Source organism: Cibotium barometz, chromosome 40 (assembly GCF_041138505.1).
Source record: "Cibotium barometz isolate CiBa-2024 chromosome 40, ASM4113850v1, whole genome shotgun sequence".
Classification (NCBI taxonomy): domain Eukaryota; kingdom Viridiplantae; phylum Streptophyta; class Polypodiopsida; order Cyatheales; family Cibotiaceae; genus Cibotium; species Cibotium barometz.
Window position 1 is genome coordinate 27,959,967 of NC_141085.1, and position 22,074 is coordinate 27,982,040.

Below are 22,074 nucleotides of genomic sequence, written 5' to 3' on the forward strand. Positions count from 1 at the left end.
GGATAGTATAAATAGCATTCACTTGTATCATACCAAGCATCTCAGATATTCAGCCAACAAGCATCAAGCGTTTGAGCCTTTAGCACAAGGAGCATAAACGATTGGTCATTCAGCCATTAGATCACCGCATCCTTCAGCGTTTTCAGCCAGTGTTTCATCCTTCAGCGGCTAGGAGCATCATTGCTTGCACTCTCAGCCACGCATCAGCAAAACGCAGCATTCCCTGCAACCGGCCAGCATCAAAGTTTCTTCAACCTTGCGTTTCTCAGCATACACAGCAGCCGGCCAGCATACATACTTCATCTTCCTTGCGTTTTCAGCCCTGAAGCAGTTTTCAGCATTGCATAACATCAGCGTTTGCTATAGCCCCTTGGGTGAAGGTAGCACACATGCACATTCATTTTCAGCATTCATACATAGCTTAGAACAGTCCCAAACAGCCTATACCTCAGCCTCAGATTTGTAGCTTTCTCTCATTCCATTGGGAAGAGTGCATAGGCTCAAGATCGGTCATTATTGGTGCTTCTATAGCTACGTACAGTTCAGCCCGACTCTTGGTCCTCCAAGATCTTGCGTTTGGCTTATCGTCAGTCCAAAGTCATTCTCTTCAAAGTAATAAAGCAAATACTATTCCGATAACGGGATAGGGTGCCCTTCAGTGGGTAATTCGGGACCCAATCTGGTGTACAGTTTCTATCTCTCTCTCTCTAAATCTTTTAAAGTTTGAAGTCATAAAAGTGGATTGCTAAACTCGCGAAACTCAAGATACAGAAGGCGGTGTGAGACTTGTGTGACAGGATCCTTAATTACGAATACTTCCGCTGCATGTTACAATTACCCTTATGATTGCATGAAGTTTTACTGTGAGCATCCTCCGCTTTTGACCTCGCATGCTATCGCAGTATAATTAGAGACTGTGCCCTCTCTCTGGTGACACCGTGGGTCCACTAAATGGCAGTATCATTAGGCGAAAATCTAGTGCTCTGGCGGGGTTATGTTAAAGGGTTTTAATTTGAGAACGATCAAGAGGCTCAATCATTTGACTATGGTCAAGCAGTGAGCACCGCTGATTTATTAGTGAATGGGTGTTCGTTGTGGTCACTTGATATAAGCTAAAGAAATCTGTAATGGAAATCTGAGTACGATTCGACCAATCCCTCCTCTCTGATCTCCCTATTATTTCTTGGCTGTGCCACCGCGAATGGGTGTTTTTTGAGGTCACTTCATATAAGCTAAAGAAATCGGTAATGGAAGTCTGAGTACGATCCGACCGATCCCTCCTCCCTGGTCTCCCTATGATCACACAGCTCTTTCAAGTACATACCGAAGCATCTCTGATTTGTGTAGTGCATCACCCATGAAAGGGCACAAAGATCATTCTCTGTGGAAATAGAATCTCCTCATAACTCCTAGACTAGACAAGTACACAAGTGCTCCTCTATTTGTGTCTCCCCAGTGGTGCATACCCTGTTTGTGTCTCCCTAGTGGTGCATACCCTGCATGCTTACTGCTCATGTGGTATGCCCTCCAGTGTCCGCTCTACCTGCCACAATTTGGAGATGATGGGACTGTTAGCAGTCATCTCCTGTCTGTACCATATTACTCAGTGAGGGCCTCTGTTGTGGGTATGCCCGCCCAAGAGTTCTCTCCATTTTTCCCACATCTTTTTCCCTGTTTTTTGTTGTGGGACTTGTCTTGTGCTGGCTGACTGATGTTTTTGTCCTGGCCGACTGTGTATTTGCTGACCGACTAGCTGTTTCCCAGTCGTGGACACGTGTGGCTGCTGTCGACTGTTTTTGGACTGGACGAGCAGCACTGTAGGTTGGTATAAATACCACCCTTGTCCCCCCACTCTTTTTTGTATCGGATCTTCGTGTAGATAGTAGAGTTTATACAGCTTTTCTCTCTCTACACTTCTGCGTTTTGTTTCTCACAGCAGTTGTCTCATTTTCTGTTGTGCATTCTGACATGGTATCAGAGGAGGGTATGCTGATTTTTGGTGCTGATTGGAGAATTCTTGGGCTGTTCGGGAATCGGAGATCGGGTAGAAGGCGGCCATCACTGTTGGATAGCCACCTTGCATAGTGTTTGCAACCTCTCCTTCATTTTTTTTCCCACCCACCCTCCCTTCACAAGACCTTGTGAACCCTTGAGATGGCTGATTTGCTTGAGATGGCTGAGAAGCACGTGAAGATCCCCACTCTCCCCACACCGGTGGATAGACAATTACGAGACCAACTTTGGCATCTTGAAGGTAATGATGGAGTCCATCTTGGAGTCTTATGACTTGGCTGATTTCATTGTGGTTGGTGTTCCATGGCCAGAGTTGGAGGACGGGAGGCTTTTACCCTCTACTAGGAAAGAACGGGAGGCTCAGCAAAGTTATGGGATCGTGTCAATGCCCGTGTGCGTTCTTTCACCTTCCTTAATTGCACACCTCAGGTGATTAATCATATCAAACACATGACACTGGCCGCAGGGATTTGGCCGCACTTGGCTTCTCTATATAACAAGGTATCACCCATGAAGCGGATCTCCTTGGAAGTGCAGATGTGAGTGATGAATCCTGCAAAGTCTTCGACGATGCGGAAGCACGTCAACAAGCTCCAAGCTCTTCAGCAGGAGGTTCTTCACGCTGGGAAGGAGATATCTTCAGAGGACATGGCCATCACTTTGTTGTCTCATCTAATCTCTCAATATCTAGCTTTCTACTCCTCTTTGATCACCAATGGGAGGCTCAGCACCATCACATGGGAGGAGCTTGTGGCTATGGTCTTGGACCAGGAAGAGCGTTTTATGAACCCTCCACAGGGCGTAGGTTCTGAGGCCTTGGCTGGACAGCAGTCGAAAGGCCGCAACAACAACAACAATAAAGGCAAAGGGAAGTCTTCATCGGAGAAGTCTTCTGAGAAGAAGCCCAACTCAAAGCGTGATGCTTTGAAGGCCGAGCGGGACCTGTAACCATTGTGGCCAGAAGGGTCACTATTGGAGGAAGTGTCCCCAGCGGAGTACCAAGAAGAGTGCTGATTTTTCAGCTGCAGTTGCAAAGACTCTGGCTTTTGTGCACTTGGAGATTATGGTCACAAATGCTTCATCTTCTTCGAGCAATGAGGCAATTGGTCTCACCACCAGGGACACTCGGAGGTGGATTCTCGATAGTGGTGCTTCTAGGCATATGAATCCTGCCCGGGAGTTATTACAGGATCTTCGACGGCACACAGGTCACATCTTCATTGGTGACAACTCCACTATCCCGATTCACAATGAGGGCAGGATGGAGATTATTCCCGATGGCAAGGGAGAGAAGCATTCCTCTCATGTTCTTTATGTCCCAGCTCTTGGTTTTCATCTTTTGTCAGTGCATGAGGTTTGCAAGGCTGGCGTTCGGGTGGGGTGTGATGAGCATTTTGTTGCTCTTCCGGACAAAGCAATAGGCCACGTTGTTTGGGAAGGCGGAGTGGAGAATGGGATCTACAAACTCTCAGCACTCTCTTCTCTGACAATCACTCAACTCGGTGATATGTGGCATTTCCATTTTGGCCACTTGAATGTGGATGCGCTGTGCGGCGGGCTTTTTGGGACCAGATGGTGGATGGCTTGCCAAATGTTGGCAGCGGGCAGGGACACTATAGTTCTTACATTCATGGTAAGCAGCACAGGGAATCTTTTCCGAAGCAGGCTACAGGCGGGCTTCAAAACCTTTGGTGTTGGTACACACTGACCTGTGTGGACCTATGCAGACCCCATCCTTGGGAGGTTCTTTGTAGTTTATGTTACTTGTGGATGATTGTAGCAGATTTACATGGGTTTATTTTCGGGCTGACAAAGGAGGGGAGTTCTCTTCCAATGCTTTTGTGTGGTTTTGTGTGGAACATGGCATCAAGCGGGACCTGGCCAATACAGGCTCGCCTTCAGAGAATGGAGTAGTTGAGCGTAAGAACCGGATTGTGGTGGAGATGGCGAGGACAATGTTGGAGCAGGGTCATCTTCCTCGTCCACTTTGGGGAGAGGCTGTGGCTACGGCTATCCATACCCTCAACCAATCTTTGACGACTCCATTACCAAAGATGACTCTGTATGAGGCTTATTTTGGCAGGAATCCAAATACCTCCCATGTTCGTGTGTTTGGGAGTGATGCCTGTTAGACATCATCTCCTTATTGCTGGCTTCATGTTTGGTGTCCTATTTTAGCCTCTAGGGCTGACCATGTTAGCTTGAGGGGCTGGTCACCCCTCACTTATTTTACCCATATTTTATCCCCATTTTATGGAGTCTTAGGGCACTTTTCCCTAGTCGTGGAGGATCTTTTCCCTAGTCGGCTGCCTCCATGTTGGCATATATATAGTTGGCTTGCCTCCCTCATTCTTCACTGATTGCTTAGCATTGTTTGCTGCAGTCCCTCACACACGAGGTCTTCTCCCCTCTTGCTCGGGACGTGTATTCTTGGATGATGATATTGAGAGCAGGTCTATTCCTTTGTTTCCTCTCCATCTGTCTCTCTCACTCTGTCTCCTATGATTCCACTTTCCCTTCTTCCACTATGCATTCTATCATGGTGTCATGTGCATGACATGCGCATGTACCTTCTCAGGGCTAACCAGAAGGGGGCAGCCAGAAAAAGATCGTTAGGGTGGACTTGAAGCAGAGGCAAGAAGGCCTGTCGGCTGTACCAGAGATAAGCAGGAGCTGTCGGCTGAGATATAAGGGGCTGTCGGCTGAATCCCGACCAAGGCAGCAGCAAGCGCTTCATTTATGGAAGGAACAAGCCAAGTCGGCCAGCTCTTCTAAAGTTCAAGAAGCCTATATAAAGGCGTTTGTGCTCATTGTAGCATTCATTCAGTCCTTTACGGATTGGATCCTTAGGGTCCTAGAGTAGGACAAGATTTTGGGTGTATACCACCTTTTGTACAAGGCAGCCTATGGCTGTAGTGGAGGTACCTTTTTGTACCATATTAGTATACTGAATTTCCAGCATATATCTCTCTCTACTCTCTCTCCATATCTGCATTTTGCATCAGCATGTTTCCAGGAGTGTTTAGGGCTGAAAGAAGACTCCCAGAGCTTCTGCGTGTTACACATGGTATCACAGCGCCAAGGTGAAGAACACTGTTGGATGCTCCCTCCTCTCCCTCCTGTATTTTTGCGTTTTCAGGAGGTGGACAGATCTGCGTTTTTTTCTCAGTGTTGCTGCTGGTTACCTGCCTCTTCCAGACGTTTTCTCCATTGCAGCTATTGGTCTTCCATCACCGGTTTGACCTCCTGAGACTTCCCCCTCACCTGTTTTCTGCTCTGTTTTCAGGGCACCAGCACCTAGTGTGCTGCATTTTTCTACAGGTGGCTGTCTACATCAGTTTTGCAGCCTTTTCAGCATCTACCCCTCCCTGTAGTATTGGCCGCCTGTTTTGTCCAGGACATCAGCAGCATACATGCTGAGTTTTTTTCTACAGGTTGTTTCTTCTGATGTTGTTTGCTGATCTGAGGCTTGGTGGTACCCATCTCTTTTGCGTTTCCAAAATTTGCCCTTTCTACTGCCCCAAATACCTCTGCATTTTCAGATTTGCAGCCATGGTTGCTGCGTTTTTCTGAATTGATTCTGCTGGTAGCTCTACCTTCATCTGGGCTTCATCCGTTGGACCCGAAGGTACCTTCTCTCCTCATATGAGGTGTGGACACTGGTTGGCCTGAATTTTCAGGTTTGTAGCCTCTTGTTTGGCTGTGTTTTCTTCTCCAGTGGACACAGATCACTTGCAAAGGGGGTTTCTTGTTTGGATTGTGGCTTTGGAGGCAGTTTGATACTTGAGGAGGATACTAAATTTCTGATTTCACTCAGCGTTTTGCTGATTTTGGAGCATCTATACCTATGTTTTGTTCCTGGCCTACACAGTTACCCGGTTTCTTCATGTTCCTTGCCTTCTATTGGCAGTGGAGTGCTGTTTTTTGCTGGACAGCAGTGTTTTGTTTGCGTTTTGCTTCCCAAAGGAGTTTTCTACACTTAGAGGAGGTTCATCTCCAGCTACTTCACTTGAGGATCTATTTTTGGGAGCTTTTTTGTTTCTATCGAGACTTTCTTCTGTGATAGGAGTTTACAAATTTTGGAGGAAAGTAGTGATCTTTTCAGAGATCCTGAACAGAGTTTATTTTGTCCAAGCATGTGTTCTTTGTAGTGTTTGCAGAGAAAGGAGGGTGTTTTGCCTGTGAGGTGTGATCCTTTCACATGGATCATTTGTTTGTTGTTGATTCTTGGGATTTGTTTCTACTTATGGAAGAGTCTTCTGGTATCAGTGATGCTTTTGAGGACCTTGTTACCACTGCAGTTTATATTCATGCTTCCCTTCCTCATTGTGAGGAGTCTACCTTTGCCTCTCTTTGTGATGCTTCTGAGGATGCCCCTCTCCTACCACTTCTGCATTGGGTTTGATACGGTGTGCAGGTTTGTTGTTTTGGAGGATGGTTTTTTGGACCCAATGGGATGCTTTGGATCTGTGGTTGCTAACCATGCCTGGGGCACAATGGTACTTCCAGAGTTTTTTGGATTTGGATCAGAATCAGGCAGTCCGACGACATCTTTTTTCAAAGGGGGATGTGGAGTCCTTTCATCTTGCGATGCCCACCTCAGTGGCGTGTGCTTATGTACACCATTGGGAAACTCATGGTATGGAGTTTGAGCAAATGGACCCCATCTTTTATTCAGAGTCTTTACATCTTGGAATGCCGACCTTTTCAAAGGATGCTTTTGTACAGCATTTGGCTACTCTTGGTACAGAGTTGGAGCAGATTGACTCTATTTCTTTTGAGGGTTCCAGTGAGGAGCAACCTGCTTCTCCCAAGATTGATTATCTACAAGATCTGATCTTGGTTGGTTTTGAGGTTTTTCATACCTTCTCCAGGCTGGAAATACGAGATACGACTTCAGTGAGTGTTCTTACACTTGGGTTTGGAACCATTATTTGGAGCAGCACGTCGCAACCTACTTGGTTGTTTTCTTCTAGAGGAGCGGTGTACCTGGCAACTTGTTCTATTGCTTTTGCAGCTGAGTTGCTAAGGAGATTGCTTGTGGAGCTTTCTTGGTACCTGTTTCTGCAGTCTTTCATCTTTGATCGAGGACGGCGTCTCTGGCTTCTTGGAGTTCACTCAACATCCGGTGCTCAGAGGGGGTGTTAAACATCATCTCCTTGTTGATGGCTACCCATATTTTATCCCCATTTTATGGAGTCTTAGGGCACTTTTCCCTAGTCGTGGAGGATCTTTTCCTTAGTCGGCTACCTCCGTGTTGACATATATATAGCTGGCTTGTCTCCCTCATTCTTCACTAATTGCTTTTAGTATTGTTTACTGCAGTCCCTCACATATGAGGTCTTCTCCCCTCTTGCTCGAGACGTATATTCTTGGATGATGATATTGAGAGCAGGTCTATTCATGTGTTTCCTCTCCATCTCTCGCTCTCTCGCTCTCTTTCGTGTGTTTCCACTTTCCCTTCTTCCGCTATGCATTCTATCAATGCCTATGTTCACATCATAGGAGTTAGGAAACACGTTTCCTACAGGGAAGGAAACTTGGAAACGTTTTCGAAAAGTTTCCTTGTAGGAAACGCATTTTTTTCAAGTAAAATTTTTGACATTTTTTTTGCCCCAAATCTAAAGTCAAATTCTATGCGACTCTTTTGATAAAGTTTTTTATGTAGTGTCATGTATGGTTTTTTTTTTTTGTGGCATGGAATGATGGATGATTGGATCATGGATCATGGACAGTGGACCATGGTCTATGAATCATGATCATTTGACATTGATGATGGATGATTATATGGTTTTTGTTTTTTGTGATTCAAAGAATGTAGGCTTCAAATTGATGTTTCCATGTATTCTATGCATTTAGTGTTATTTTTACATATTTTATACAATATATATTTGAAACTGTGTACATGCAAAAACCTGTAGGTAGAAAACTTGTAGGAAACTTTGGGCTGATTTTACGAAACCCGTTTGAAACGCGTTTGAAACTTTTAGGAAACCCGTTTCTAGTTCACATTCCAAAGAAGCAGAGGGAAAGCTTGACTCAAAAGTCCCAGAAGCTTGTATTTGTGGGATATAACTCTCCTTCCAAAGGCTACAGGTTATATGACCCAAAGCGGAACGAGGTTGTTGTTAGCAGGGATGTTGTCTTTGATGAGCATGTTCCAGCTTCCACTGTTGATGAGCCACCACTTCTTGGAGAACTAGATGAGTATGAGGATGATTCCCAATCTATTGTTTTAGCTAGACATCCTCAGTCAGTTGTAGAGGTTGAGCCCGAGGCAGGAGATGAGCCCTAGCAGCAATAGGAGGCTCTAGTACCAAAGTGGTTGTTAGACACCATTCGGGAGTCAGGTATTACAGAGTATCCCTCCGAGTGGACCACATAGGATGGACCTCAAAGATTGCACAGAGTTCGTGATAAAAGTCAATCAAAGCAGCTATTACAGTGAACTATGCTTTGATGTCTCATATCATTCGGGACAAAAAGCCCACTTCCGTTAAGGAAGCTCTTTCCCAAGAGAATTGGAGGAAAGCCATGCAAGTGGAACTGGATGCCATAGAGAAGAATAACACTTGGGAGTTGGTTCCGAGGCCGTCAAAACAGTCAGTCATTGGTGTCAAGTGGGTCTTTAAGACCAAGTATACATCTGATGGGTCAGTGGACAAGCACAAGGCCAGACTTGTGGCAAAGGGCTATGCTCAATGGCCTGGCATCGACTATGAGGATTCCTTTGCACCAACAGCGAGGATGACTACAATTTGGACAGTTCTTGCCCTTGCCTCTTCTCAACGGTGGCCCGTATATCGAATGGATGTAAAATCTGCGTTCCTTAATGGTGACTTGCAAGAGGAGGTGTATGTTGAGCAACCTCCAGGCTTTGAGGTTCCGGGATCAAAGGGGATGGTTTACACGTTACGGAAGGCCTTGTATGGTCTTAAGCACGCTCCCAAGGCTTGGAATCAGAAGATTGATTCCTTCTTTCTACGGACAGGTTTTTAGAGATCAGTTGCAGATCCTAACTTGTATCTCTTTCGAGCACGCGGTATGGTCACATTGATTATCCTGTATGTGGATAATCTCATTCTCACTGGTAGCCATGTGGAGCACATAGCTGTGACGAAGGTTGCCTTGTCAGAGGAGTTTGAGATGACCGACTTAGACTTACTCCATTTCTTTTTGGGGTTGGAGATTTGGTAGACCCAAAGGGGGTTCTTTGTTTCTCAACAGTGGTATGTTCATGAGTTGTTGGAGACCTTTGGGATGGAGAACTGCAAGCCTATTTCTTCACCGATGGACTCGAACACCAAACTTACATTTAATGATCCTTGTGAGCAGGTTGATGCCTCCTTGTATCAGAAGCTTGTAGGTTCATTGATTTGGTTGCTTAACACCAAATTGGACTTGAGCTGTCCAGTGGGGCTGTTGTGCTCATTCATGCAGATGCATTTGAAGACTCGTTGGGATGCAAGATTGCGGATCTTGGAGTATCTGCAGGGTATGAAGGATCTTGGACTGTTCTATAACACTAGAGGAGGAACAACGGATGGAGTCAGACTCCAAGGTTGGAGTGACTCACATTGGGGAGGAGATCCAAACACGAGGAGATCTACATCAGGCTACGCATTTACCCTTGGCTCAGGAGCTATTTCATGGAGCAGCAAGAGACAACCAACTATTGCCTTGTCTTCTACAAAGGCAGAGTACCAGGCTGCTTGTGGTGCTGCTTGCGAGGTTGCGTGGCTGCGGAGGTTACTTGGCGAGATTGGGTTTCCACATAAGGAGCCCACGGTCATCCAGTGCGATAACCATAGCTGTACAGCTATTGCTTCCATGCCCGGACCCAGCACATAGAGATCGTGAGAAAATTTTGGCTGGTGACATCTTGCTTGTTTATTGTTCGACGGAGGACAATGTGGTGGACCTCTTCACAAAGTCTCTACCTCAGGCAATGCTCCGGCAACACTCCAGCTCACTGGGGCTAGTTCCACATTCAGGAGCTGAGAGGGGGTGTTCGCAGTCATCTCCTGTCTGTACCATATTACGAGTTTATACAGCTTCTCTCTCTCTCTCTCTCTCTCTACACTTCTGCATTTTGTTTCTCACAGCAGTTGTCTCATTTTCCGTTGTGCATTCCAACAGGGGCAACACTGTCAGTTAACCAATGGCAATCCTCATGTCACAAGACATGTCCAAAAAGGTATCTGGGTTTCTCAAGAATACCCTCCTTTGTAAGTCCCAAGAAATGCTCTGTAGAAGTGAAGCTTTGTAGGGAGCTCTGATGGGATCAACCGCAGCAAACTCATGTGCAGACAGATCAAATCTAGACAGATGATTCAGTTGATCTCTTGCAGAGAGGGATCCAAATAGGGGGGCTCCTACGTAAGCTATTTGGAGGACTGAAGTGCCAATCTCAGGTGGTGTTCGTTGTCTAGTGCAAAAAAGCCTTACTCCTGATCATGGGTGAGAGCATCATCAATTGCAACCTCTCAATCCTCCTCCTCCATACATCCCAGCAGGTCACAACAAGGTGTCAAAGGGCCGGTAGCTTCCTACAAAAGAGACTGAAACAACTGCCTCTCCAAGCAGGTCAGGGTGGGATATCCTCTTGCCAAGCAGACCCGGGCAGATGGCTTCATGTTGAGGATAGGAACTATGAAGGTAATCCCAATATATACATATGAAGTGACGATCTAAACTTGATCACTTCAGAAAGAGAGATTGTTTGGTTGCAACCTAGTGTGAAGTTAAAAATCATAATTTTGGTTTACCAAGATTCGCTATAAAATCCCTTGCCAAACGAGGTAGCAAACATTGGCAGGCAAGAGCCACCCCAATAACTCGGCCTCCCTGGTGTCACATTGAAGAGAGCACTTCACTTGCAACAGGCCGGACGTCCAAGGCCTAATATACCAAGGAGATCCTCCACACGGTAGTTCAAGATCCACGAGATCCTCCAAAGACATGGAAGTGCTCCACCACAAGCATAGATACAGAGAACCTATATGAGGTCACTGATGCACAAGCTACACATAGAAATGAACCGCCGGATGTGGTCATCTACATCTTTAGGGGTGGATCCTTTGAAGGTGGGAAGCTTGGCATAGGCCCAACACTGTAGAAAAGGGTTCCAGGCCAGGAGAGTTGACTAGGCCTCCAGCATTGTTACCAAAGGTGGGATTACCAAGATTGGCAACCATAGGGAAGGGTGAAAGGGAATCCCTAGGAGGTGTGTGCAGGAGCTGTAGCAACGTGAAGTCCCCGGCTGCAGTAAACAACTATGGGGGATGGAAGATTGCCATGATGCGTAGACACACACATACACACACACGCGCGCACATATATTAACATCCATTGGACGCCTCAAAGGCGTATGGGACAAAACAGGTACATCAATTCCATACATTCCACTTCAGTTTGTGCACATAGGCACTAAAATGTGCTGCTCATAGGCACCAAAATGTGCTCATAGACACCAACTCAAAAAATGAACTAAGCAAGCATACTGCTGTAGAAGTTAGAACTAGGGTCATCATCGAGGTGTAATAAACTCAAAGGGAGAGAGAGACACTGATTTGCACGACTGAATGATGATGTTGATTGTTAGATGAAAGCTTACACCAAGTACATGCTTTTATATGCTTTTATAGGTAAAGAGACCTCCTAAAAAAAGGAAAGCATATGATTTCCTCATGACTGAAAATGAGCTGATTTCGAGCATGGTAGATCGTCCACAAAGCCCAATATCTGGTCCAAGAAAGGAAAAGATTGTAATCCGGCAAAGGTGAAGAAAGGCGGCCGAACATCCACTAGAATTTCCCTAAGATGTTGTTACAAAATCGCAATCTCAAGTGCCTTGACAGTCTGTCCAAGAGAGCACAAGAAGAGGAGATCCCCATAACAAATGAATAACTATCTCTCGGTGATGAGAATATCTCTTACAAGAGGCAGATGCAACGTTTCTTTTGGCTAAGAAGGTGCCAACTAGCAATGCACCCACAATGCATCTCGACAAGAAAAGTCTATGTTTGAGAGGCAATTTGTTTTTCCAAACTGCGGCCTTCCACCATCGAAGAAGTTTGTTTACATGCCACAATTGATTTGCATGTGACTGTATCCAAGGTCGAGGGAGTAAAATTTTATAGGCTCTAGCTGCCGTGAGGTGATGAAAAGAAAAAGGAGAATAACATGGAAGTTGCTTGTCAAATTTCCAGTCTCTTAATCTTTCCTCATCCTCAAGTGGAGGCACCGGCTGAAAATCTTGCAATATAGAGCTTATTTCATGCCATACATGACTGTGATGCATACCCAAATTATATCTTCTGGCAGCCTATGGAAAGGAGAATACATTGCCTTGATCATCAACATCATCATCAACCAAGCGTACACCAAAGTTGGAGAGGAAGTATGCTTTCCTAGGTTGTAATGCAGCTAAAGAATGCTGAAAAGCCCTACTCCAATGAATACTTTCTTTTCGCAAGGAATTGCCTCTATCTAGAGGTCTGCTAGACCAAGAAAAATGAGAAAGAAGCGTTTGCTAGTCATGTATAAGCTTAGTGGAATAAGGGTAGCTCACAATCCGACCTTCAAATTTTCCAAATATGACATTATGGTGAGAAACTATCCAATCCCCAAAAGGTTTTTTTTTAATAGTCGCAATCAAATGTGCCAACATTAAAGTCCAAGGTTGCTTTTGGTGTAAAGTTGCCTTTCTTGCAATGACATGGTAGCGACATCGAGTATATTTGGGCTTCCATGCATTTTGGGAGTGCATACAAGTTCTCTTTTGAGCAACCTCACAACCTTTCTATTTGTTTTTGTCCTCCATAAACATTCTAAAGCTTTGGACATGAAATTGTCAATATCCTTATTTGACCAAGGCATAAGAGGCAAGTGGAACTGAACATGAGCCATGATGATGGATTGGACAATATGCAGCCGTACATGTAATGGCCATGTGAATAGTTTCCAATACTCAATCTTATGATTTAACTTATCTATGACCCATTGTCTTTCTTGCTTGAGAGGTTGCTCACACACACTTACTCACATAAGTGAGTGTGCACACACATATATAAGGGCTGTTCACATACAAATGCAAGAGGATACACAAACAAGGGTGCCCATACATTATGGATACACACAGAGACTCTGAAATACCCAACAAACCCCCCTTCGGAGTCAAGACGGTGTCTTACGAACTGCTATGGTGTTTTGGGCCCAACATGTGATACAAGAGAAGACAATGTTCCAATGCCTGTACTCTCATGACATGCCTGATATGGGGCTTGACCACACAAAATTCCTCAGCCCTCCTAGACTATCCCCCCTAACTCAAAACAGGGATAAGTGGAAAAGACAGAAGCATAAACACACATAGATACAATCAGATTTTGGGAGCCTTCCCGGGGAGAGAACCCTTTAATGACACACATAAATGAAAGGGATTATTCAAAAATTCCAATCGCCATCTACTTCGGAGAGAGATAGATTAGCCAATGTACTGTAGGTTTTCTCAAGTGCGCTTGAGGATTCCGGCTCGGCCGAAGCATCTTCAAAATCTTCTTCTTCTTCTTCTTCGGCAGCAACAAGGTTGGCATGATTCTTCTCTTGTTCTTTTGCCAAGCTTTTGAAGCACTGGTCTGTCGTGTGTCCTAGTTTCATCCAGAATCTGCATTTGACACCATTTCCTTTGCCCCTAGGTGGATTTCTATCCCTAGTGAAGAAACCCTTATCTAGATCAAAAGCACAGTCTACCTAGTCTTGAAGTCTACAGTCTTTGTAGAGAAGTATTGCTACCATATCCTCAAATCCCATTGTACGCAATACTCAGAGTGTAGACAAGACCTCTTTATACTTGGTGATTTCTTCAAGACTAGAAAACAAGACTGTCTTCTTATCATCTTCACCTACTTGTGCTGACAATGCAGTCAATTGTTGCGGCAGTGACCCTATGATGCTTAAGTGCTCTTGAAGTGTATACGTCCCTTTGATTTTAAGGCCATAATATTTTTTCTTGAGAAACACTTTACAGCTATTCATTTTGTTGCCGAACAAATTCTCAAGCTTTGTCCATTTTTTATTTACTGTCTTGTCGAACTCAATGTGATGCACGAGGTTGTCATCCAATCCCACCCTTTATATGCCTTTGTCATTTTTTGTATGTCCAAGTTATCACCGCAAGCTCCGTAGGTACACCTTCAAGCTTTGGCTCATCACCCTTGACAATCTTCCACAAGTCCTCGCATCACGAGTAGCTTGATTTTGGTCTACCAATTGGAAAGTTAGCACCAAAGAACTTGTCGAAGAAGATGCTACTTCTGTTGAGATACATGGTGGTAGAAACCAATGGCAGCTAAAAGATGGCCTTCAATAGAATAAGAGAGGTAATGTACAAAGATTCATACTACTAATGTTGCTGTATACAAAGAGAATCCATGGCAAGCAGGAGACAGCACCGGTTGTTACATGCGAAAGCTCTAGGAGTCTTCTTTCATTGATGTATACCATTTTATACCCCCCAGTATGATAGAGGATTGAGCTACCTAGGTTGCATATCATGATTGTATACTCCATGCATATAGCTTTGCATTCTCCTAGTAGTAGAGCTCCATCCCCTCCCCCACTCATTGTACTTATTGCACACCCAGATTCATCTTTCTAATTCATTACTTTTTCATTTTGTTGGGATGACAGAGGATACCCCACACAGGTACACTGATTTGTCTCATAGGCCGAGTTCGGTCTTTTGGAAGACGTTAATAAAATCTTTCTTTCTTTCTTTCAGCCCTAAACACCATCTAAGAACAGATGCAAAACGCATGCAGAAGAGAGAGGAGAGAGAGAGAGAGAGTAGAGTATTCGGTATATTCATATATGTACAAAAAGGTGCAACGTTCTTGCAGCCCTTGGCTACCTTCCATGAAAAGGTATTACACCTAAACTAAGCCTAGTTCTATGACCCAGCCCCAAGCTAGGGCTAAAGGCCTAAAACGTTGAGCACACATTCCTTTTATAGGCTGGAAACTGACATATGGAACGGGCCGACTGCTGGTCGGCCAGCTCCTGGACAAACCCTATTCAACTTGCTGCACAGCCAACTGGATATATTCCTGAAAAATACTGGCCGACAGTCCCTCCAAGTCCACAAGTAGTCAAATCTCCTGCCAAATTAGCAATGCCTGCTCCTAATCTCTAGTTCTAATCAGTCTTTAACTCGTTGCTCTCCTCAAGATTAGATCTGGGCTCAGCCAGTGCATGTCTTGCACATGACATCCCCCTCCGCTAAACTTGATGACGGGATTCCGATCTGTATTCTTGGATGACTGTCATCATCCCATTCTATTCCCGAAGTCCCCGTATCATCCTTCCTACTCTAGCAACCTTTTCACTGAACACCCGGCCCGGTCTCCAAATCCACTCTAACTCTAATGAAGATCTATGCATCTATTCCATCAAGTCCCCATTCCGTTCCTGCCCTATCCCTAAACACTGTCTCTTGTCTTCTTTCCTGAGAAATGAGTCTGGCACTCTCACTCCACCCCTTGGAGGATAAACTCTGATGAAGATTCTATGCATCTGTTCCATCCAATCCCCATTCCGTTCTTGCCCTGTCCATGAACACTGTCTCTGGTCTTCTTTCCTGAGAAATGAGTCTCGCACCACTCACTCCACCCCGTGGAGGATAATCCTCCCCTCGAACCATTGCCTAAAAGCCTTTCCTAGTGTGCCCCAAGTAGCACCCAACTCACAAGACTGCCATCCCCTTGGGCTTCATGGAACACCACCAACAAACCTCCTGGGAATTCTTCCCTGTCTTGTGTTCCTTGTCTTGGGCCTCATACTTGTGCACTTTCCTGTACCTTGGACCTGCACACCTTCATCTGGGACTGAATCACTGTTTAGCCTTGTTGAGCCTGATGCTCTGATACCAATGTTACATGCAGAAGCTCTAAGAGTCTTCTTTTAGCCCTAAACACCATCTGAGAACATAATGCAAAACGCAAGCAGAAGAGAGAAGAGCGAGAAAGAGATAGCACAGTATTCAGTACATTCATATATGTACAAAAAGGTACATGTAACATGCGGAAGCTTCGGGGAAGATTGGTAAATTCAATGCTCAGAAATCAGCAAACTTTTCACAACGAGAATAATGCACAAAACTGAAAATAGATGTGCAGAAAATAGAGAGAGAGAGAGAGAGAGAGGGAGAGAGGGAGGGAGAAGAGGACACAGCATTGGGTCCCGAATACCCTTTGTAGGGCCCCCACCTCAAATGGTGTATTTTCTTTTATTAGAATGATGCAAAATCTGAAAATAAAAGACTGAACCTAAACCTTCTTAGTTGAGGATAATCCTCTGCCCTTGACCTTCAGAATCCACCCTTGCGTTAACTCCTCCTTGGCTGTCCTGGCCCCTTGAGTAGCTTCAACACTTGGTGAAATATGAGATAAATGAGCTGAATTCTAGGCTTGGGTATTTATACCCCCTTCTAATCCTGGTCGACCAGCAAACTTTTCCTCCATGACTTGATAAAATGGCATTTATTAGCCTTTAAGTTGGTCGTTTCACACTGTCACTAAATGCTGGCCAGGGTTCCCACTGATTGGACTGCTGAGCAGTCCTGCGCAGCCTGTGTGGGCTGCCCATGGGCTCGCCCATAGTCTGGCCAAGCCTTGAGGCTGGCCGACTGGGCTGCCCAGCCCTGCAACACTGGCCAACAGGCTGGCCGCCCTACTGTCCATGCCCCCCGGCCGACAGCACATTGGGTTGTTCTTGGGCCTCCTGGCCCTCTCTAGGGTAGCCTCAAAGGCCTTCCCATGCACAGTGCAAGGAGTTTTACCTCCTTTTCTGAGGGAGCCAAAAGGGCTGCCCCCTCTTCTATATGCAACCTAAATGCTCTACACAACTGTCTAACATCTGGTTGCAGACCAATCACACACAGCAACTGACATCATTCCAGAGGGAGACGGACTTGTCCCGGACTGCACTCACATGGGACCAGTTTTCCACTCCAGGTTCTACACCTTCTTGTTCAAATATGTCCATGTGGCATCCAAGTGCGGGATGCACGTGACAGTACAACTGTTCTTGCAGCCCTTGGCTGCCTTCCATGAAAAGGTATTACACCTAAACTAAGCCTAGTTCTATGACCCAGCCCCAAGCTAGGGCTGAATGCCTAAAACATTGAGCATACATTCCTTTTATAGGCTGGAAACTGACATATGGAACTGGCCGACTACTGGTCGGCCAGCACCTGGACAAACCCTATTCAACTTGCTGCCCAGTCGATTGGATATATTCCTGCAAAATACTGGCCAACAGTCCCTCCAAGTCCACAATTAGTCAAATCCCCCACCAAATCAGCAATGCCTGCTCCTAATCTCTGGTTCTAATCAGTCTTTATCTGATTGCTCTCCTCAAGATTAGATCTGAGCTCAGCCAGTGCATGTCTTGCACATGACACCGGTGGTGGTGGCCGATAGCAGGCAGGTGGAGGTGCCGCTACGCAGGAGTAGAGCATGCTGGTAAGTTGGCCGATACCTACTACAAAGGAGCACACAAGGGGTGCAACGAACAGATATGTGGCAATGATAGGTGAAGCGAGGATCCTGCAGCCAATGCCAAATTGTTCTTGACGACAGGGACAACAACAGAGGCGGTAACGGAAGCACGAGCAAAGTCAGTGAACCACAAGTCGTTGGCAATGGGAACAATCATCAGAGTGGCGCCTACCTATTGTCTACACATGTCAGCTAGTATCAGCAGAGTGGCGAAGGCGCTGGTGGAGGCGGCGCCAGACTGTCAGCTAGCAGAGCAGTGGCTGGCAGGTGCTGTGGCAATCTCTCAGGCGAGGATGGAGGCGAGGCGACCAGGCATGTGATGGCAAGCGTCCACGATCAGCACACGGGCGCAAAGACCCGATCCAGACACCATACACGTTGGCCATTAAGGAGCTCTAGCTAATGGCAAGAAGCTAGCTCTAATACCAAATTGAAGGCACTACAACAAATGTAAAGTCTTAGGCTATAGTACACAGGCGATGATCTGAAGCTATGGGGGGTGGAAGATTGCCATATGATGCACACACACACACACACACACACACACACATAGAGAGAGAGAGATATTAAGCGTTTACTAAAGACCCAATGGGCCTTGATACCAAAGTGATACAATAATGTCCATGGCATATCTCATCATGGAATGGAAAATAAAATAGAAACAAAACATAGCTATCTCACTGGGTTGATAAAAAATTGTCCATGGAATCTCATCATGGAATACCAAGAACATGGAACATGAGAGGAGCATGAGCCCCCAACAGATCATATACCACTCTCCAAAATATGAAGCATGGGGCTAATGAGTATGGCCGAGAGGTCCCCCTCAGCTACGTCATGACTGAATGATGCTATTGATTGATAGATTAAAGCTTACACCAAGTACATGCTTTTATAGACTTAAAAAGCCTTATCTTTGACACATCACATTGACTAGGACAATGACACATGGCTAAGCCTATGACATCACTGCTTATCACATTCACACATAAACGGCTATAAGAGGTTGTCTACAGTGTGCACACACACACACCTGGACGGTCCAGTGTGGGTACCCTTGGTGGTTACACTCCTTTGCCTTCTCAGACGAACCTTCTAACTCTTTGCCTTCTCGGACAAACCCTTCTTGAGACCTTCAAGCAATCTGTCTCATGATACTTGTTTGGCCATCGTTTGTTGCATCTGCACCAAGAGACTCCACAAAAGACTCAGCTTTCATTCTCCTGATGCTCCACCCCTCCTCTACCCCACCTCCCCACCTCTCCCTCAAAAGACCTTGTCATTTCCTCATCATCTTCATCCCCCAACCTCCCATCTTCAAGCTCAATGTCTCTACAAGCCTGGTCACCTCTTCCATACAGATCCATTCTATCACACCCCTAGTTTCCCATGCAATCCAATAGCCCTTCCCCATGCAAGTCACCTCCCTACATGGAGCCCCGCCACATTTCCCCCTCTTCCTACACCCAGTTTTAATGATTGAACGAAGGCTGCTCCCTCTACTCATAAGCCCCTCCTCGTGAAAAGTCAAAGCAACATATTTTTACAGCTTTTATAATTCAAAATGTGTGCAGCTTGTTTGAAGAGGTAGGGAACCTCCCTGCCCCCTCCCACCCTTCCCCCAAATCCAAAATGTGTGCAGCTTTTATAATTCAAAATGTGTGCCGCTTGTTTGAGCAGGGCAAGGCAGAACTGAGCTCCGCTCCGAGCAGGGATTTTTTTTTGCTTTTTTTTGGGGGGGGGGGGGTGGGGGGCACAAAAATCAGGATAGATCATATTGGTCACCAATTTCGAGGCACTTTGTTCTGCTGGAGCAATGTACAGCATAGATTTATTTACACCAAGAATTGTTCACTCCTGGGGCATAGATTTATTTAGATTACGGAGTGAACTATTTAGATTAAGGAGTAAACTGGGGCATAGATTTCTATGGATCAAGAATTGTTCACTCCTACGGCATGACGGAGTAGGGAAAGGCCAACCGATGGCCTTTCTCAGCCGTCAAGGACGGGGGCCGTCCAGGGTCATCCAATCAACAGGCCTTATTTTTCAGAATTTCTAGGTCAAGCTGATGTGGCTGCATCAAAATGTGAGCCCTGTCACATCATTCACCTTGCTGAAGTTGCTGCATCATATTCAATAAATAGCAAACTTTTTTAAAACACGTCAACATTTTCCAGGATTCAATCCATGAACCTTTTTCAATTAAAATTTCTGAATTAAGTGATTGAGGAAACCAAAAAAAAGAGCGGAATAAAAAATATTAGTTTTATTCTTGAAAACTGGAAATTTTCTTTCTAATGAGCTCTCACCTTATCTCAGGTCCTCTCAAGTTTCTCTCTGATTCAGCATTGGTGATTAGGAAGCAAGCTTTCCCACCACATTCTTCCTGGACCAGAAAGTTTAAAGCTTGAATTAATTATTTGATTAGCATAAAAATTCATTAGTTAAATACATCATTAATGAGGGCATACAATTAAGGAAGCGAATTACAACTATAATCACTAAATGGGGACAGAGATCAACAATCAAGGGGGGAAATTACAATAATAACAATAATCACAGAAACATTAAGAGGCAGATTGTCAAGAAGTAAGGGGGACGATGCAATTAAAAGTAATAATTAAGGGCTAAATTACAATAGATTAAGGTATACCTCGGAGATAATGTGAAAATCGAAGCTGAAGGAGTGATCTGGGAGGAGCCTCCGAAGGACGCCTTCAGCTGCGGCAATCTGGATGGTGGGCGACGGGAGTTGGAGACGAAAAGAGGCCAAGGATTCGTGCAGGGATTCCAGTGAAGGGTTTGATGAAGAGAAGGGTAAAAACACAAGCAGAAACGAGAAGAAGACGAACATGGGAAGCTCAGAAATCGCCATAACCGAGCTTCAAATCAAAAGCCCACATGGTATTATTTCTCCTTGGTTCATGCCATGGGTGTCAAAATCACACAAGTCTTCGTTAATTGATCCACATTCACACACTTTTGAGAAATATATTATTATTGCTTGTTACAATAACACACACAAACCTATTTTTTGTTTGGAAAAAAGTTATTTATCAAAGTTCCTTCCTGTTGTCACACACTGAATAAGATTTTTTAATTTTGATGGATCATGAAAACGAAGATGTTATTAGAAATGGCCCCGGGTTTGATACTTGTGAGCTACACGGCCGGGGCAGCTTCTGTGAACCGATGGATTATTCCACCTTCCCAACACAGAAATGCACCTTTCAAAATTTCACGAATAGTAATTGCCAAGAACTCAAAAACAAGACGGATGCTCTAACTGTTGAATATAGAACATTTTTTAACAGAACCTTACATATTAGTATATTAACCACATCAATCATTGAAACATTTAATTGTTTTGACTATAAGAACGTGAATCTCTTGCGCATCTATGTACGGGAGAAAAAATACAAAGGCCATACACAAGGTCTGGCAGGGAGATGGCACAAGTTTCCCTATAAACTATAATCATAGGAAAATGTGCCATTCTCCTATTTAGAAAAGCATTTTTATTGATGAAAGTGGAGGATATCAAATTGTTATCGTGAGTCGTGTAAACGCTACTAGAAATGCACATGTCAGAATTTTTGAACTTATTATCAAGAACGAGGCAAAGGCTTTGATTACTAAATATAAAAGAAGCCTCTCACATAATCTTGCACATCAATATCCTAACCAACATTATTTTTTGAAGAATTTAATTTTTAAACTTCTTTTCTTTTGTACATGTGTGTGTGAATTTTTTTTTAAGGCCATACACAAGGCATGGTGGAGAAGGTGGTACAAGTCTACCCTTAAAAGAGGAACGTGCCATTCTCCCCATTTAGATGAGCACTTCTATGGAGGATAAGGAATTGTGTTGTATAGCATTTAACAATGTACTTACGTGGCAGGCGCTCGTTTTCAAATCAGTTTGAAGCATACCCCTTGCTTATTTACTCTTAACTCAAAATTTTGATTTTGTTATGAATATGTTTTATCTTTAATTATCTTTGTTGAGTATTCATTCATCTTTATTCATAAGGGTTTTCTTTGCTCTTTTTTAAAAAAACTTTATGAGTGCCCTCAAAATGAGGCCATTGAGAGGACCTCGAACCAAATAAAGACATTGTATTCAAGTTTACTTCTCCAAACTCATAATAATATTCAAATTTATAGTGTAGATGTCTTGTTCAAGCCTCAAATTATTGTCAACAACCTTATGGACTTCACTTCCACTTTGTTTTTTATTTGTCACCAGTAATGATCACTCGTGTATGTCTAGCACAAACCATTGATTTGTCATCGATCGATAATTACTCATGTATGTCTAGCACAAACCATTGATTTGTCATCAGTAATCACTTGAGCATGTCTAGCTTATCAAAATGTGGCCTTTATTTTCTTCACTACTTAAGAGTTAGCATAAGTACTTGCAACTTCTATCCACATATTCAATGGCTACTAACATTACTTCTTTAAAAAAATTTGTGCAAAATACAAAAATAAA

At 44.5% G+C, this 22,074-nt stretch overlaps 1 protein-coding gene across 2 annotated transcripts in view; it reads right to left on the reverse strand.

Annotated features, from left to right (window-relative positions):
- Positions 1–20,550, reverse strand: part of CYL1 (alpha-N-acetylglucosaminidase family / NAGLU family) — a 249,790-nt gene extending 229,240 nt beyond the window's left edge. For both annotated transcript variants that reach the window (XR_015262844.1, XM_086779467.1), the window contains exons 1-2: positions 20,230–20,550; positions 19,886–19,962 (exon numbers count right to left, since the gene is read on the reverse strand). Coding sequence is in view for 1 of the 2 variants with exons in the window: in XM_086779467.1 (XP_086635593.1) it covers positions 19,886–19,962; positions 20,230–20,451 (299 nt within the window). In the remaining variant the exon portion in view is untranslated. The remainder of the gene's footprint in view (positions 1–19,885; positions 19,963–20,229) is intronic.
- Between the last annotated feature and the right edge of the window lie 1,524 nt (positions 20,551–22,074).